The sequence below is a fragment of the Eumetopias jubatus genome, unplaced genomic scaffold, assembly GCF_037043125.1.
Source record: "Eumetopias jubatus isolate StellerSeaLion01/CBP00866 unplaced genomic scaffold, mEumJub1_p1.0 scaffold_1, whole genome shotgun sequence".
NCBI lineage: Eukaryota > Metazoa > Chordata > Mammalia > Carnivora > Otariidae > Eumetopias > Eumetopias jubatus.
The window spans coordinates 133,325,758-133,345,580 of NW_028274807.1; the positions used below are offsets into that span (position 1 = coordinate 133,325,758).

A 19,823-nucleotide genomic window follows, 5' to 3' on the forward strand; every position below is an offset into this window, starting at 1 on the left:
TTCTTTCTTTTTCCATTTTAATTTTTCCCATTATAATGCACATTTAGAAAAGACTGAAAAATCCACACAAAAATTAGAATTACATAAAATCCCATTACCAAAATATAGTTTTTTCAGTCTTATATATATATAACCCTCTCTCTCTCTCTCTATATATATATATATAGACTCTTTTTGACAATATTTATATTAACTCTGCATATCATTTTTGCCACGAAACAAAATATATTAGAACTTTTCCCCATTTCTTTAAAAGCTCTTCTATCATATTTAGTAACGGCTGCCTCATTGTCACCTAACAAGTCAGCCCCAGTTGATGGGTCCGTCCGGTCAGGCTCGAAGGTTAGACAAAACTTCCTAGTGAAGGTGACTCATCCCTGAGGACATGTCCCGTTTAAATGAGGCATTGTTGTCCTGAAAAAGGTAAAGTGAAATTCGTAACAGTTAAGGCTTTCCTTGGGTCCTCTCATCCTATATATATTCTCCTGACATAATCTTATTGGACCCATATGGGCTATGGTGTTCACAAATTCAGGCTTTTTAAAGATGTCTACACTGCCATTTGAATTCGTCATTTAGGAAATTGTTCTCACTCTCTTTTCTCTGCCATCTGCTATCCACAACCCAGTGTACTCTAGCAGGCGTGGAAAATTCCAGGCCAGTGAGTAGGTGGGAGAGAGGAGGAGGGCAGCTAAGTTTACCCAAAGCCTGAGCTCTGGTCTCCTTTTATATCAGGGGCACACAGTCTGAAGGCCCTGCAAAGTGGTTGGCGGAAGAACTCAGCAAGGACGTTACACCTCAGGAGAACAGTGTTGCCCACAATGCAGAGAGAGAAGTGGGGAAGGAAGGGGCGGGAAAGGAAGAGAAATGGGAAGGGAAAGGAGAAGGCAAAGAGGAAGAAAAAGGAGACAACGAAAAAGAAAGCCAGGCAGCACTCTTAAGAGTACATTTTCACTGAAGGTCTGTTGACTTTCTTCCGGGACCCTAATTGTGGGGCCTCCTCCCAAAAGCTGATGTTAAGATGAGATTTTACAAAATGCATTTTATACAAAATTCCTGCACAAAGCAAAAGAGCCTCCCACACACTCAGCAGCAGCCCTAGCATGCTACTTTAAGAATTATATACATCAGATTTGCTAGGAGTAATAGGAAAAGTGAATGATGACTTTCAAACTGACCTGGATATTGCAGTTCTTAAGTCAAACTGCCAAAGCAGATGGGATGATTTGGCCTGACAGTTATATTCACTCTTTGCCGGTGGGAAAGTGATAACCAATGACAGAGGCAAAATAACTTAATAACTTTGGAAATTGAAAAATTATGGGAGTTGGGGTTTTATTTTTTAACCACTTAAACGAGAAGTATTTGCCTCTGCTGAAATGAGACTATGAAATTATGGTTAATCAGAAATAGATGAGGACTTTCCAACAACACTTAGAACGTTACAATTAATCCAGTAATTCATTTTATTGATAATGTACAATTAGGAGGCTAAATGATCTGAACATATTACTTCTCTTACTTTAAGTGCTTTACACACATTATAATTAAGCAAAGCAAAGTTAAAATCATACACATAATTAAGGAAGGCAGTGTTAAAATAAATGAAATAAAATTGTTCTCAGCATTCAGCTTAATCTCCACGAAAGACTATTACACACTTTTACAGATGGTAGGGCTTCCAAACACTGAGCCCATACGTATATTAACTGAGCCTGAAATTGGTGCTTAATTTCTTTGACTTGGAGCAGAATTGTTTCCTTTCTTTGCTGAGTGTTTACTTTAAATAGAGGTCTCTTCTTCCAAACAAAGTACGTGACATCAGAACTACCATGCTTTAACAAACATACAGAAGAATGGACCTCTATTTAGAATTTACCAAGAGCCATTCAACAGTAAGTTATTAGGCAATATACAGTTTTCTTCTGATAGTTTTCACCTGTTGGAAGACATTTCATTTTGGAAAATTTAAGGAGAATATATACTTACGTTGGTATGGAGCAGGCACTTATTAAATATTTCTTGAATTTCTTTCATTGAGAAGTTATTTCCTCTAACAACCACTCTTAAATATTTAAGAGGTTGCTGGAAAACCTTAACTGAGTCCTTTTCCCCCATATTTTACATCACTGAGTGTGTTAAAAATTCGTGATTATGCTTTCCACTCTCACGGGAAAAATTAACATAAATTGAGCACCCACTGTTTTTCACACAAAATATTAGGCACTTTTAAATATATATATATTAACTCCTTGGATCTCAAAAAAGCCCTATGAATAAATACTATGCATATTTATACATTAGGGAACTGCATCCATGGGAATTATACATCTTCCCAAGTTCACAGTTAGGAAGTTCCAAAGTCAGGTTTCAGATCCTGATGTGTCTGATTCTGAAGCCCATATTCTCTCTATATACAGGAACAATATAGACCCTAAGTTTAACCTTATTCTAGTAACTTTTCCAAAATGCTGGGGGCTTCCTTATTATTACCAACTATCTTTATAGGTGTGGTGACCATGTCTTCCATAAAGAAATGATGATATATAACCTGAAAGAATTTTAATCCCAGGGTTAGATTAGATTGGAATTAGCATGCCAGTGGTCACTAATTTCTGGCAAATGTAGAGGAAAGAAAGAATTTTATTTGGGGCTATCTTGAAATAGGATGGAGATTCAGGAAGACAGATGCAGTGATATGCCAACACATTTGCACGAATGTATCCATTTTGATACTAAGAAACTTTAACAGAGCTCCTTGGACATTGAGATTTTGGTACAGGGACACTTTGATAGATCCTAATAAACAAACTACTAAATTTTTAGTCTTTTTTCTTTTTAACCAAAAGCTGTTGAAACAGATGATTTCACCAAACCCCTGAGCTTACATAATTGTCAGTCCTGTCCAGGATGGGGATCAGGGCTGAAATCTGAGTATCACTGAGAGCTGATCTGCCCATAAATGTAACTACACCTGGCTCTCAACTCTCGCAATGCCACAGCCCCAAGTGGGTTCAAGGCCTTCTTGGACTATCTGCTGGTGTCTGCAGAGGCCATTCCATTCTGTTTGGCTAATGACTATTTAGTGCAAATTCCTGTCCTGCCTTCCCTGACTTTTAAGTTTCTTGACCACTCCTTATAGTGGGCAACTCCTAGAAATCACTTTTTTTCCAGTAGAAGACCCATCTCCAATCCCCATCAACTCTTGGATTCTTGTGAACAAAGTCTTCTTATTATAATCTGGTGGTGGTCTGAGAAGGGGGAGGGCTCAGCGAGAAAGTGGGGATTAAATACTATCTGACTGAGAAATCTCATCGAAACAGGAATCGCATATACATGAACCATCTAGCTCCTCTCAGAATGGCAAAGATGATTCTAAGCAGAATACCTGTTTTTCTCTATGAATGCATTTGTTTCTTTAATGGTCTCAGATTTTCTGATATTTCCCTTAAAATTTAAGTAACCGCAGAGCTAGAGAGGTTGGTGATTGGAGCCATACTAATCTCAGCTTCAGATTGCTCAGAAAATCCTCAATTACATTTCTAGCAACTTTCTCTGTACCTTTATTAATAAAAATGTGTTATACTTAATATCCAAAAACTAATCTTAAGTGATGGCTTAGGGGAAAAGACTAATAAAGGTTAACTTGTTATAATAGACTTATTTTGGGGGGATTTTATTCATCTATTTTTGAGAGAGACTGTGTGCATGCACTCGCAAGTGGGACGGGAGGTTGAAGGGGTGAGGGAAAGGGACAAGCAGACTCCATGCCGAGGGCAGAGCCCATTAGGGCTCTCCTGACCCTGAAGTCATGACCTGAGCCGAAATCAAGAGTTGGACACTTTAACTGACTGAGCCACCCAGGCACCCCTATAATAGACTTATTTTTAAAATGTATTTGTTATTATGAGAACCATTGAACAATAACTTTACAGTTTATTTTATGAAATTATATTAAAATATTTTCTCATGCTATTAAACTATACCTAACTATTAAAATAATATAGATGCAAAAAGTACAAAAGTTTGTCATAGAATAGCAGCTAACAGATTAAGTGTAAGTCAGAGGGGCCTATTTTGCCTATTAATGATATTTTTATTCTGATCAAGCCATTTGGATTCAAATGACTGCATCAACTCCTGGGTATTTACCCCAAAGATACAAATGTAGGGATCTGAAGGGGTACATGCTCCCCGATGTTTATAACAGCAGTGTCCACAATAGCCAAACTGTGGAAAGAGCCAAGATGTCCATCGACAGATGAATGGATAAAGAAGAAGTGGTATATATATATATATATATATATATATATATACACAATGGAATATTATGCAGCCATCAAAAGGAATGAGATCTTGCCGTTTGCAACGACGTGGATGGAACTGGAGGGTGTTATGCTGAGTGAAATAAGTCAATCAGAGAAAGACATGTATCATATGACCTCACTGATATGAGGAATTCTTAATCTCAGGAAACAAACTGAGGGTTGCTGGAGTGGTGGGGGGTGGGAGGGATGGGGTGGCTGGGTGATAGACATTGGGTAGGGTATGTGCTATGGTGAGTGCTGTGAATTGTGTAAGGCTGTTGAATCACAAACCTGTACCTCTGAAACAAATAATACATTACATGTTAGAAAAAAAAGAAGAAGAAGATAGCAGGAAGGGAAGAATGAAGGGGGGGAATCAGGGGGAGACAAACCATGAGAGACTATGGACTCTGAAAAACAAACTGAGGGTTCTAGAGGGGAGGGGGATGGGGGATGGGTTAGCCTGGTGATGGGTATTAAAGAGGGCACGTTCTGCGTGGAGCACTGGGTGTTATACGCAAACAATGAATCATGGAACACTACATCAAAAACTAATGATGTAATGTATGGTGATTAACATAACATAATAAAAAAATAAAACAAAACAAAAAAAAACAAATGACTGCATCAAGATCACTCTGTGACAAAGTAGCTGTACCAACATGGCCACATAAGCATACTCTGCTGAATTCAGGATAAATAAACTATAAATTTAGACTTTAGGGGTGAGCCCCCCCATCAACTTTCTCTCCCATGTATGCTCTGTTGTCTTCTCTAGCTTTGATGCATGCCTTGGTGTTTGGAAACGTGACAGCGATCATACAGAGGATGTATTCCAGATGGTCCCTCTATCACACTAGAACTAAGGATCTAAAGGACTTCATACGGGTCCATCACCTGCCCCAGCAGCTCAAGCAGAGGATGCTCGAGTATTTCCAAACAACCTGGTCAGTCAACAATGGAATAGATTCAAATGAGGTAATGTTCATTTCTCATGTTAACGTTTTCAGGCAGAAAGCACATATTCTTAGGAAAAGCAAGGTGCTCTAATGCAGGTCTCAGAAGTGAAGTACACACCCACCAACTTCTTTATCTCTATTTTTTAATCCCTCATGAAATTCGGTCCATCTTCTTTCATCTGCTTTAGCTTATGTTTTCATGATGCCATTTGGATGGACCAATGTTTTACGTTAGTTTGCTACTTTGATCGATTGGGTGGACTAACTTTCATTCTCATTGACCCTCTTTAGAGGAATCAATCAATTCTTGGGACCATTGAATTGTGTAATGTTGGATTATTAGATTAACCAAGTTAATGTGTGCCTTTAAAACGAACAAAGTAAGAAAGCAAACATCTTCTGGCACATGTGTTATCTGTAGACTTCCAGGAATACCCCAGACCACTACTGTAAGAAAAGTATCCTTATAAATAAACCAACCGTGCTGCAACCCCCCAATCACACTGTAATCCACACTTCTAAGTGACTATTTGGTTTCTCCTCTCTTGACATGATCATGATGCCAGAGGAAACATCAGGGGGTCCAAATTCCATATCTTCGGTCCTGAGTGAGAGTCTTTATGAGAAGCAAGTCACAAGAAGCCATACGTTTTCATTCTAGAGTCTTTTATTAATTTATCCTATTTCTCCAGACTTATTATCAGCTGATTTTTCAGTAGTCACTGAAAAATCGCCCCAGGGTTGTATAGACATGTATTTCCTCTTCTGTATTCTGGTTGGTCAAACAGTGGGAAGAACACCCCTCTTCTCTTGCAGAGTAAATCAATCAGACCAGACTTACCCCAGCTTGATTTCTTCTTTCATCTTGACAGCTTTTGAAAGACTTTCCAGACGAGCTGCGTTCTGACATCACTATGCACTTGAACAAGGAAATCTTGCAGTTGTCCCTCTTTGAGTGTGCCAGCCGGGGCTGCCTCAGGTCTCTGTCTCTGCACATCAAAACCTCTTTCTGTGCTCCGGGGGAGTATCTGCTGCGTCAAGGAGATGCTTTGCAGGCCATCTACTTTGTATGCTCAGGCTCCATGGAAGTTCTTAAAGACAGCATGGTGCTGGCTATTCTTGGTAGGTCTGAGTTGAAAAGCTTCATGCAATTTTACCCTAGAGCATAAGTTAAGAAGAGAAAATGGGGGGGAAATACTGCCATTGCGAGTAAGAAAATTCTGGATGAATATGTGGAATCAGGATTATTCTTTAAGTGGATTTAATTTGCCAACTGTTTATTATTAATTGTTATGCCACATAGGGAGTTTACACTGTGCTGAGTGTTACATCCAACATATCATCTCATTCTTGTTAAAAATCCAGCAGTATGAATCTTAACCCCATTTTACAAATGAATAAATAGTATCTTAGTTAACTTAATTTGTCCCAAATAACATGATAAGTAAACAAACAGTTCTTTCTGATTCCTAAAGCCAAATTATTAGTCGTGATGCCTGGTACCTTTTGGTGAAATAGCTGGTCAATTTTAAGAGGGCATTTCCGTATTTTTGTGGAGAACAAATTCAGAGAAGAATATGAAAATTATTTCATCTGGGCTAGAAATAGTGCAAAAATGATTATGCATTGAGAATAAGCTCTCACTGCAGTCGCTAATCCCATATTATCAAGGTGGCCATAGCTTTTTTTTTTTTTTTACTTCCTCAAAGAAATTCCACAGGATGGTTTGTGAAGATTTTGTACCACAAAGTTGACTCCCATCTATTAAGACATAATTGGTTTTCACTGAAATATAAGGTCAGCTGACAGAAATGAGATGTAGAGTTAATGTAGAAAAATTCCTACTCACATTTTTATGTGTACTTCTTTTAAAATCACTATCTCTTGTTTGTTTGCTTATTCAACTAATACTTATTGAAGGCCTAAGAATGTGTCAAGTTGTGGCCTAAACAATAAATACATTTTGAAAACCAATGTAGTACATCAATGTTTAGGATTTGTGTTAATAAAAAGGGGCAAGTTTTTTTTTATTTTTTATTTTTTTTAAAGACTTTATTTATTCATTTGAGAGAGAGAGACAGAGAGCGCACAAGCAGGGGGAGAGGCACAGGGAGAGAGAAAAGCAGGCTCCCCTGCTGAGCTGGGAGCCCGACATGGGGCTCGATCCCAAGACCTGGAGATCATGACCTGAGCCGAAGGCAGATGCTTAACCATCTGAGCCACCCAGGCACCCCAGGGCTAATTTATTTTTAATATTATTTAAGAACTAAGATTTATAAACAACTTAACCATTTCTAAAATATTTTTTTACATATGGGGTCTTATTTAAGCCTTCCTAACACAAAGAGACAGATGGGAGTGGTATTTCCTCTGTTTCTCCAAAGTCAAAGCTAACCTAGGTCTTTTGACTACGCCAATGCTCTTTCCACCTCTAAGTGATGCCCGTCATTCTGTATCTATATAATCATCGTAAGCCTGCTGTCACTGATTTTAGTTCATAAGCTTCAAGGCAGGTGATACTTTGGGAAAAGGGAAGAGAACTAAAATTTATTGAATCCCTAATATGAACCAGGTGTTTTACGTCCATTATCCAATTTAAATCCTACTACCCTGTGAGGTTGGTGTGATGATCCCTGATTAAAGGTGAAGAGGTGGAGGCTAGTGAGTAGTGAAATACCTGCCGGCTTCTCATTGCTTCGTATTCACTCAGTTTGCCACTTACCGGGGTGGCGGGGGGGGGGGGGAGGTAGGGCTTGTCTTTTATTTTTATTTATTTCTTTTTAAAGATTTTATTCATTTATTTGAGAGAGAAGGAGAGCACAAGCAGGGGCAGAGGGAGAGGGAGAAGCAGGCTCCTGGCTGAGCAGGGAGCCTGATGGGGGGCTCGATCCCAGAACCCCGGGATCATGATGAGAGCTGAAGGCAGACACTTAACCGACTGAGCCACCCAGGCGCCCTGGGCTGTCTTTTAAAGCTTTGGCTCATTTCTTGACTCACCCTCTTATGTTTTTTCTCCTTGACAGAAAGATTGGATGGGGAGGTGGGGGGTGAGGGGATAGGGCAATTGGGTAATGGGCACTTGATGGAATGAGTACTGGGTGTTATATGCAACTGATGAATCACTAAATTCTACCCCTGAAACTAGTAATACACTATATGTTAACTAAATTGAATCTAAATAATTCTTTTTTTTAAAAAAAGGTACAGAATAGCAACGGACAGAGTTTATTTTCATTATCAGTGTCAGAGTGAGGCTCTCTATGTGTGTTTTTAAAAGGAGAATTTAACATTCCTGCTCACTTATCAACTTTGCAAAGTTAACGGCCATTCTATTATTTTGCATTCTAAATTAAAATTGACAATTATTTCTAAATTTGCTTCAGAAACATCTTTAATCATGAAATACTTTTCCTTGGGTTTCCTTAGGACCACGTAAGTTTTATAGCCTGCCTATTGACATAGTCTGCTTTTAAGAGGGCAGATAGTTATTTTTCCAAAACTATATGGTTTCATATGCTTGTAAGCAAAAATAATGTAGTATGTTTAAATATATATAATCTGTCTTTTTCCATAGTTTGGTGTATTTTTACAATAGCAGCAATTCTAGGAATGGAATATGAAGGTATCGTCTATAACATTAGAACATAATAGGTACAAATTCAATGGCTTCTAGGTATTTAACATTGTAATACATAATTCAACTGGATCTTTTATTTAAAAAAATTCTACTCACAGCTGAAAGACTTAATCCATTGTCTTTTGCTCTTGGCCCCAATTTCTTCCATAAATTATGATTTTCATGGTTAACATTTTCACATCTTCATTTCTACTGTGTCGAGCATCAAAAGTGATCTAAATGCAAATTGCCACATGACCATTCTAAATACTCGTATGCGGTATTGGGACTAAACCCAAACAAGGATAAATTATTAATATTTCATCTCTAATTAACATTATTTCAATGGAGATTGGGTATTTTACTTTCCCTATGGTAATATTGTCTTATAGGGCCAATTAAAATCAATACTGACTTTGATAAACTTAAGCACATGGCTTCACATTTGATCTGTAGATATTTAATACATGTTCACTCTACCAACAAAATGAATTAATATATAATGTTGTAGGGAAGACGTATCACCAAACAACTGTCAAGCCATAACTTATTCAAGCAACGCAGTTGTCCAATCAATACACGAATGCATTTCTTAATCTGATGCCTGGGGAAGCAGTTGACACAGAGTCAAGGATTTGTAATGGGGATAGAATTTGTTTGCCTTGTACACTTTCATTTCAGGTCCTGATAATTGTGTTTTTCTACCAATTTCTTCATTGTTGTTTAAAAGAAAATGACAAATCACTGATAAATGTGCTCTTCACAGATGGTATTAGTCTGCCTAGTTATAATTAAACATGTTATTGCTCTAACCCGGATGGTTTGCAGATGCATCCCATCAGCTTCCCCCTCCCCACCCCCCACCCCCCATGGAAGAGTAACTGGTTAGCAAATATAAGTAATAGAATTCTGAAAAATGGAGATAGTAAGAGACCACAGAAATCTCTCTCTTCTTTTAGAAATAAGGATACTGAGACCTGGAGTAAATAAGAAACTTAGATCAAAGTCCTAAATATAGATAGTGAGAAATCCGCCAAGACCATAAAATCATTGAGGGTAGGGACCATGTTATTATTTACCACTGCACACGTGCCGGGGCTCAACACGAGGTCCGGCTCGCATGTCAGTTGCTTCATAAATACTCCTTAAATGAATAAATAAACTGAAATTCTTTCTAGAGCGCCAAAGTTGGCAAGATGTTGGTGTTGTTTTTATAGCTGGGGTCACTGTGGCTTAAATAACCATGCTGTGGTCACCCAAGGTATGGAAGTATGATGACCCTAAAGTCATTCCGAACACCAGTTGCTTAACAGAAAGTATACATGCTCTTTGTAGCAAGACACTGCATCATGATAAACTCTTCTGAGATATACAAATTTCAAAATTTCTTATATTCAAAGCATCCTGGCTATATTTACGTCTTGCATCGGTACCCAACTTTGAGTTTTTGAGCACCAATTTAGATTTCTAACAAAATATGTAAGAAACCAAATTGCCAAATTTAGCTGTATGGGTGACAACAATAAATCCAACTTGAATTCTCTAGCACCATGTGGTTGTATATTCCCTTAGCATCTAGAAGTGCAGATTTCAGTCCTTTTTTTCTTTGAACAAATAGGCTCAACTTCAAGGTTTGAATCTAATGTTATTTCAGAGATAATACTCACATGTAATTCAATAATTTTAAAATGATCCGTTTTATGTTATATATTTATGAATATTTCAAGTATTTTATTTGGCATGTTTCCTTTTCCTATGGAACTCAATAAAACAGACTTTTATCGAAACCTGTTACAAGTCTGAGACTTTCCTTCCAGAAGTGCTGGGCACCATAAAAAATAAAAATTTAGAAGTTTAAAAATTAACTGAATGGGGGACAAGGCAATTTGTTCTATACCATTCCGAAGATATTCTTTGCTTGGTGGTTTCTCTGTGGATCAACGGTTGGTTGTTGATTCCTGGTGAGACAAAGTGGCCATTAAAAAAAATAATAAAATTTCAAGCCCAGACAGGAGGACAAAGCAAAGAAACTCCTAAGTTGTAGCCATGAATCTAATGCCAGTGTCCTCTGTGAACGTAGATCATATTACTTCAGCGTTGATCCTAAGTTTTTCTGAGGATGGAATGGATTTTCTTTCATGGTTCTCACACGGATGCCGAGTGAATTAACGGCTGTGTCTAAAATAAATCTGAAGCTGCAATCAGCTCTTTGTTAGCACTTACATTTATGCTCACTTTCCTGCTAGGCTAAACTGATTCAAATCAACTGAAAGATTTTAAAGATTCAAATACATTGTCCAATATGATCTAATCAGCAAACTCAAGGAAGCAAGCCAGTTCCCAGGCAGGGGAATCCAGCCTAGGACTGGTAGGCGGCGGCATTGCAGGCAAAATAGCAGGGGTGCTGGGTGTGGCGCGGGTGCAGATGACAAAGTGGTGGTGGGTCTCTCTCCCTGCAGTGGCGCAAGCCGAGAACTCAGAGTTTTTATTTATTCGCTTTCTTTTTTGATGGGAAAATTGGCCTTTTACACTGTCACAGAGTATTAGAAGTATGGCTTGTGTTTTACATTTTCATTTGGTAGATTTCACCATCCATGATGTCCAAGACCTCTCTCTGCCCCACCCCGTTCTTTTTTTTTTTTTTAAGATTTTATTTGTTCATTTTGACAGAGAGACAGAGAGACAGTGAGAGAGGGAACACAAGCAGGGGGAGTGGGAGAGGGAGAAGCAGGCTTCCCACCGACCAGGGAGCCTGATGCGGGGCTTGATTCCAGGACCCTGGGATCATGCATGACCTGAGCCGAAGGCAGACACTTAACGACTGAGCCACCCATGAGCCCCAGCCCCATCCTATTCTGAGGAGGGGGGGAGAGCACCTACCCCCCTCCTCGCCCTCCTGTCTTGTAGACATGTTCAGAGGTAAATAAAACAACCCGAGTACGTTAGCAAACTGACGATGAAGCCAATTATTGTGTTAGAATCAAAATTATTAATACACATTTTAATGGTTTTCTACAGAGACTTTTTGTACTCAAAAAAAAAAAAAAAATTGGAGCCATTATTATTTCTCCTGAACAGTTGAGGCAACTGTGACAAAAATGTCAACTGCTTTGTCTAAAGTCATTTATTGAATGCCATGAGGAACTTTCTGGAGCCCGTCTATGACCAACAATTCCTAACTCTGGCTCTGTTAGTCCTTATCCCCCAGACCACCGTTCTCAACCAGGAACAGTTGTGCCCACCACGGGACATTTCACAATGTCAGAAGATATTTTCGGTTGTCACTACTGGGGGTCAGGAATATGAGATGGCGCTAAACATTCTACTGTGTACAGAAAGCCCCCCCCAACAAAGAAATACCAGGCCCCAAATCTCAACACTGCCAAGATGAAGGTGTCTTTTTCTTTTGCAGTGTCATCTCAGAGAAGGGAAGCCTGTAAGTCAAATGAAGTTTCTAGTCCCAGCTTACCTTTCTTTAAAAGTGACATGTCTCTTTTTTTCACTGTCTCAAGGGAAAGGGGACTTAATTGGAGCAAACCTATCAATTAAGGACCAAGTGATCAAGACCAATGCAGATGTGAAGGCTTTAACCTACTGTGATCTTCAGTGCATCATCCTCAAAGGACTCTTTGAAGTGCTAGACCTTTACCCAGAATATGCTCACAAATTCATGGAAGACATTCAGCATGACCTCACATACAACCTTCGAGAAGGTCATGAGAGTGATGTAAGTCTCACTTCTAATTAGTGCTGAGACCTAAAACATGGGACCTGGAGACCATTTATAACAATAAAAGCACATGTCATGACTTCACTTGTAAAGATCTCTGAATGAATAACGTATGATTATTCAACCACTAGTTGAACAATTAAATAATTAGCTAGAAGTCAAGCCTGGAGTTTATCAACATTCTAGGAAAGTATTGTTTATAGATGACCTCCCTTAATTCAGTTTCTTTCTTGTTTATTTTCATGTGCTTATAACTAGAATCAGTTTCAGTGACATAGAATATTTAGCTACAGTTATGTGATTTCTCCACAGTTTAAAGATTTCCAGATAGAATATATGGCTCAGAGTTTGCTGTGTTTCTAACTGTTTACTATTCTGCTTGCCTGTTAGGAAGTTTGCTTAAGAATAATCTTTTTTTTAACCAGTACCCAAAACAGTCTATCTTAAAATAACTAAATATGCATAAAAGGATTCAGAGCCAAAGATTGTCACGCTGAAAGCATAATGAGCATTTTATGAAAATATATATTTGCTGCATGTTTCAGTTTATACAAACAGCTTTACTAACAAAATAGGTACTACACTGCATCCTGGGGTTAAGCTGATCACGAACATGACTTCATTAGATGTGTCAGAGACACAAATGATTTAATAGGAATGATTGTTGAAAGGCAAGCCAGAGCATGAACAGCATTCTGTAACAACAAAAGCCTTGCTCGCTACCTTGAGTTTTGTTTAAGATATTTGCAATACTCGATTTTTTTTCCCTGAGACTTTAAGGAATTTATTGTTTTGACTAACCCATATTGTGCAGGCATTTTGTGAGTCATTAATATTCCTCACTTTGAAAGGTAGAGAAAGAATACAAATTGTGTTTTTATTACTTCATCTTGGTTGAGGATATCAAACGACAGTCAATATGTAAATGACAGTCGATATGTAGATGGTATCCCATTCCGAAGTTCAAGATTAACCAGTTTTGAGTGTGTGTTTCTCTCTATTAACGATAACAAACAGCAAAAGAGGTATCAATATTTATTGGGAATCTATTTGTGCTAAGCACTCTGCCTAGATAAACATCTCATTTAGTGCTTAAAATGACTTTGTCAGGTAAGTATCAATTTGTATGGAACAGAAAACAGATTCAGAATGGCTAAGTAACTTGAATGTAGTCACATTGTATACACTATTAGTTATGTTGTCCCTGTTGAAGACACTTTTCATATCTTGTGATTCAACAGATGGACTTATTTTTTTAAGATTTATTTATTTATTTTAGACAGAGCATGGGAGTTGGGGGGGTACAGGGAGAGGGACTGAGAGCATCTCAAGCAGACTGCTCGCTGAGCACAGAGTGGGGCTCAATCCCACCACCCTGAGATCATGACTTGAGCTGAAATCAAGAGTCGGACATTTAAGCGACTGAGCCACCCAGGTGCCCCTCGACAGATGGACTTTTAAAACTACAGTTGTCTTTTGTACTCTTTAAGACAACCTATTTTTGAAGTGTGGAAGTGTGCTAGAGGGTGGAAGCAACTGGAAAAGAGAGAAGAAATGCGGGAAGAGAGAAAGAGCCAAACATGCCTCAGCCTAGTGAAGTGGAAAATATTGGATCTCAACCCCCAGCTTCTTTTTATTTGATTCCTTTTTAAGGATCCCTATCCCTGATCAAATTTTTTATCCCTTTTTTTCTATTTGCTGGAACATAAATCAGAGTGGTTTTTTAGACTCCAATACCTGAATTGCCTGTAGGATTACTTTCATTATCTGTTCTTTCTCTTGCATTGTTTTGTTTTGTTGTGGTCATTTGGTTCCTTCTTTTTAGCAGATGTTATACTTTTGTTTAAATGTAGATGTTGTTTATGAAAATTATTCTATTATTTTCCTCCATGCAGGTAAGGTTTTCTCTTGGCAAGCAGATCAAGTCCCAACCAACCAATTTCATCCTGCCCAGAGTTCCTCTTAGGTTTTGTTCAGCTGCTCTGTTTCAGCTTTGCCCATCCTCTGAGGCTATAGCCTTCACCCTTAAGACGTGGTTTTTCTGGGATCTCCAGATGAAAGCCTGAGATGTTTACCAAGGCCTCTCCTATTTGGTGGGGCTTAAACTCCACCCTCCATCTCCTCAGCACCGCATGGTGGCTGAAATCTCTGCTCGTCCCAGGTGCTGTTTACTTCCGAGTCTCTCGGAGCACTGCCCTGTGCATGCTCACATGAGCAGCTGACTCATGCGTCTAGGGCCACACTGACGCAGTTGACAGCTCTCGGGGCTTTTACTCCTCAAATCCCAGGTGCTTTAGTATCACCTGAACTTCATCCCTAGCCTCCTTAGCCAGGAAGATGACTCCTTTCTGTCCTATGCTATTCCACCTCACAGGGAAACAGAAAATTTCCCCGGGCGCCTGGGTGGCTCAGATAGTTAAGCGTCTGCCTTCGGCTCAGGTCATGGTCCCAGGGTCCTGGGATCGAGTCCCGCATTGGGCTCCCTGCTCCTTGGGAGCCTGCTTCTCCCTCTGCTTCTCTCCCTCTCTCTCTCCCTCTGTCTCTCATGAATAAATAAATAAAACATTAAAATAAAAAAAAGAAAGAAAGAAAATTCCCCCCGGAAGATGCTTGGGTAAATGCAGAGCACATGTTGGTGTGCCCCTTTTCTCAGAGACCACGACCCTTCAAGTCTTTCCTGAGCTGATTGTGCTCTGGTGCTTTCAAACAGTTATTTTATCTATTTTGTCCAGCTTTATTTTTTACTTGAGAGTTAGTTCAATATAAGCTATTTCATTACAGCTGGAACCGTAAGTATCGCTTCTTTTCAGAAGGCTTATCAGCTACATTTTTAAGGGCAAATGGGAACTGGAACTTACCCCTGAAACCGTTATTGTTTTGTTTTTCCTGATCATTTATCACTCAAAACTCAAAACACTCTCTCTCTTAATCTCTCTCTGTGTGTATATACATATATATATATATACACACACATATATCTCCAAGATCTTGGGATGCTATGCCTTCTAAAGGCTTGATAAATTTGGACCACCCTTCCCCATAATTCCATGCCCTGGGGAGAAAGTCTTCTGCTCTTTCCTAGCATACTCCAACTTCTTGGCTCATTTGTATTCTGATGGTAACCTATGGTTATGAATTCTTGCTTTGCTTTGCAACTCTGGTCTGCTGTCAGACCAATGGGAAACCCAACCTCTTTCCTTAATTTCTGTGAATACACAAACAAAATATCTAATCACACAGGATGTTTAGTGGGTTGAAGCCTTTGGTGATCAATGGGTTTAGAAGAAGAACACTTGCATAATGGAAATGCAAATGATATAAATGTACAGTATCTATATATCCTTATTCTTAAAAATCATGTGGCCCCTGGGCCATGTTGTTCAGCTCCTTCTTATTGCTCTCAACACTCTCCTCTTCTTGCTTTCCCTTCATCTCCAAATTCCCCATTATTTCTGATACATATTAGTTTAACTCCCACTCTTTGGCTGCCTTTCGTCTTTCCTATTCTGCCTTCTGGATTCACCTTGTACTGTTAGGTGACACAGAACATCTGGGTAAAGTGAAGACTGATGGTCAATCCTTTTTGAAATAAAGATCATAAGAGCATTTCAAGAAATAGTCAAAATTTGGAAGGGAAATGCATGTAGCTTTAGTAACATATAACTCCTAGAGCTATGATAAATTATGTAACTTGAGAATGACAGCTCATCCAATTCTCATAGGAAAATTAACTAAAATATATAATATTCTAAGTTTATGGAGAGGCTAGCTAGCATGGTTTGGACCTCATGCTAATTATGCATCTTATGCACCCCGTGTTTTCTATATTTGTCTTATTTATTTATATCTCCTGGATGGCTCCAATAATGACATGGATTAATTTAGCTATTTCTGTCCATGCAGATTATAAGAAATTTGCTTCACTGCTTCTCATGGTAGACTCCATAAAATTGGCTTTCGCATGTGTTGTTGGTTGTGAAATTTAGTGCCTTAATATAAGAATTTTGAATTTGTGATAAAACAAATAAAATGATTGAAGAGTATCTAAATATCTGTTTTCAAAAATTAATAATGCTAATATACTGAAAATTGAACATTGATATGGCTACATATAAATACCTATGTGCTTCTCACGTGGTAGACACTGACTGAGTGGTGGTATCGTGGTTATAGAGCAACAAACAGCAATGGTTGTTGAAAAAGGAAAATAAATTCTTACTGAGGGGTTTATCAGTGATGAAACCTATTAAATTTTAAGTGTCTTATCTCATTTTTCCTCAATTTCTCATTGTCATATAATCCAATCAGCTTAAAAAAATAAAGTCTCCTCCTTCAGTCTTCCCACCTCTTTGGTAAAGGAAGGGGTGTTTCCCCAGTTTCTTGAGGGTCAGTGACCTCTAGGTAAAGGACTCTGAATGCCCATCTCCAACATAGCACAAGAGGCTACAGCAAAGTTGAGAGAAGGCTCCTGAGGCAGAGACAAGGGAGCCCTCTAGGATGTGCAGGGTCAGCTGCTTCTTCCCACTTGGATGTATTTGATCATACTTGGGTGGTTTAAGGGGCTGACCTATCATAGCTGCTTAAAACCTCCACATTATCTTAACATCCTAGTTCCCCACAACCTACATCTACTCTCTATATAGACCCAGCACCATGCTTAAACAGTATAATTATAAAATTGAATACATCCAAGTCTCAAATGACCCTCATATGAAACAAATGCATATATAATCATAATTTATTGCAAAAGTTCCAGAGTGGTTATATGCAATAGTTAAAACATATATAAATAAACATAGTGGAATGCAAAAGTTTCATAGTAATGGAAAAGTCAACTTGCCATCACCAGCCTGTGGGGGGTTGTGTGCATGCGTGTGTGTGTGTGTGTGCACGCACACACGCATCTGTACGTGTGGAAGGTGCTGAAAGAATCTGACCATGACACATGAGAAAGGGTATCCTAAGTGGTCCTCCTGCCTCTATTCTTCTTACCACCCTCTCTCCTCAAGGCTCCAGAAGCAACCTTTTCAAAATGACAAATTGGATCATCTCATTCGGTTGCTTAAAATATTTCAACAGATCCCCATGGACTGTTAATAAAATCCAGACTTCTAAACATAACTTTGAAGATCCTATGCATTCCAACAACTGCCTGCCTTTCAGATCCATCCGATGACATCTTGCGTCCAGCTCACACTCCAGCGAACTGGCCTGCTTTCCCTTCTTGCAATGGTGCTCCTCCTGCCTTACCTGACCACCTGCTCAGGAGTTTGCCTCTCCAGGTTGTCCTCTGGCACATCACCTTGTTTATCTTTCTTCAGAGCGTTTAGCAAGACCTGAAGTTCTTTTAATATGTATATTTGCTTGTTCATGGTCAGTTTTTCCTACCAGAATGTCTACTTTATGTGAGCTTTGTTTTATTCTAGATTACAGCCTCAGTGCCTAAGTCAGATCCTAATGTAGAATTAACATTTAATATATATTCAATGAGTGAATGAATGAATGTCAAAAAGTTTACTTTGGGACCTGGAACTTATGTGAAATTTTAAGAAAATGAATAAAGTCCTGAAGACAGCAGCCACATAGCCAGTAAATGGAGTTTAAAATGAAAAGTTGAGGGGCACCTGGCTGGCTGAGTCGGTAGAGCATACGACTCTTGATATCGGGGTCATGAGTTCAAGCCCCATGTTGGGCATATGGTGTACTTAAGAAATAAAATAAAATGAAATGAAAAGTTAAGAGAATTCAGAATTACATTCCTAAGAAGTAACAAAGCCAAAGAAGGTATCAGTAGTAATACTAAAAAGAACAAATTGAAAGAATAGCTAAACTGGAAATGTTATTTTTCACTTCCCTTACATTCAAGATGAGAGGTTTTCAAGAGCCATAGGAGGAATTTCAGCTGAATAATAAGGAAAAAAAAAACCCTTGCAATATAGGTAAAGTAATTCCTCCAGGTAGTTTGGTTTAGTAAGCTGTGTTAAGATGAAAAAGGATCTGCCTTCAAATCTAAGCTCACACACATATTTTCTGTAAAAATAGATGAACAGTTACAACACTAATACCCCCAGAAAGTAGAGAATCAATACTTTTAACAATTAAATCATTCTAGACTGTTATTCACCTCACATTTATTGCCTAGGGTATGAGACTACAAACTTTCTGGGTGAAATGAATTTACATGTGGAAAATTCAAGGGTCTAGCAAAGCAGCTGCTCTATGTTTATAAAATACTTCATCAAAACGGAACACATGGGTCTGTTGCACTTAATGGTTAGCTGTGAGGTGTAAGGTCTCTAATGTGTATGGTGGAATCTGGTCAAGTATATTTCATGTTCCTTAGCATTAGCTTCAGTGGTATCTGAATGTGAATTCATATTTCTATCTGGGTCTAGACCCCATGTCTTTTATATGCCGAGGTGAACCTTTATTTTGTTTAAAGTTTTCAGTAGGCAGCCCCTATCTCAAACACAAATAGCACTGGAAAAAGCATCTAATTCCCAAGTACTATTGAGATGTGTCCATTGGACCACTTGGCACTGGACAATTTCTTAAATAATTAAGCTGTACTATATCCGTGAGGTTTGACTCTGTGCTTCCTCCCATAGATAAAAACAAGCCTGAATAGATCTTTCGAGTGAGGTCTGTGATTTGCCAACATCCCTTGCCGCCTATGTGACTATATTATAATTTAATTCAAGATTGTACTGAAAAGAGAGCTATTTCCAAAAGAAGAAGTTTGTTTAAATTTAGTCCCCATTTCAGACTGGAATAAGATTGGGCTACTTGGAAGCAATTTTCTTGAAAATGATTTACCAAATGGTAATAACTTAAAAAATTGTATCTGACAGCCCAGATACTTAGCTCTTCAAGAGTGGCCTGTGTGTAGGTGTGCATCTGCTAGCCCAGTTTTGGGTAATAAGAGAACATAATTAATTCTGCACCTTTCTGAGATAATTGTTCCTTGAAAATTGCATATTGAAGGACTCCCATGTCATTTGATCATGTCAGCTTTCCTTGCTATCCCGGGAGCAACAGGTGTTTTGTTTGTCAGTTGTATATTTTAGAATACTCTCCCTACAAGATATATCTTGTAGTCAATTGTTTTACCTACTGTACACTTTTATGGTGCTTCAGATGGTTTCAGATGTGATAGGAAAAGCTCAGTAAATAAGGGCCTAGATATTCGACTTGTATCCAGTATATTTTCT

General features: G+C 38.6%; 1 protein-coding gene across 2 annotated transcripts in view; it reads left to right on the plus strand.

Annotated features, from left to right (window-relative positions):
- KCNH8 (potassium voltage-gated channel subfamily H member 8) overlaps positions 1-19,823 on the plus strand; it is a 366,134-nt gene that overhangs the window by 298,215 nt on the left and 48,096 nt on the right. For both annotated transcript variants that reach the window (XM_088021252.1, XM_028099221.1), the window contains exons 9-11: positions 5,086-5,285; positions 6,139-6,388; positions 12,395-12,609. In XM_088021252.1, coding sequence (XP_087877378.1) covers positions 5,086-5,285; positions 6,139-6,388; positions 12,395-12,609 — 665 coding nt within the window. The remainder of the gene's footprint in view (positions 1-5,085; positions 5,286-6,138; positions 6,389-12,394; positions 12,610-19,823) is intronic.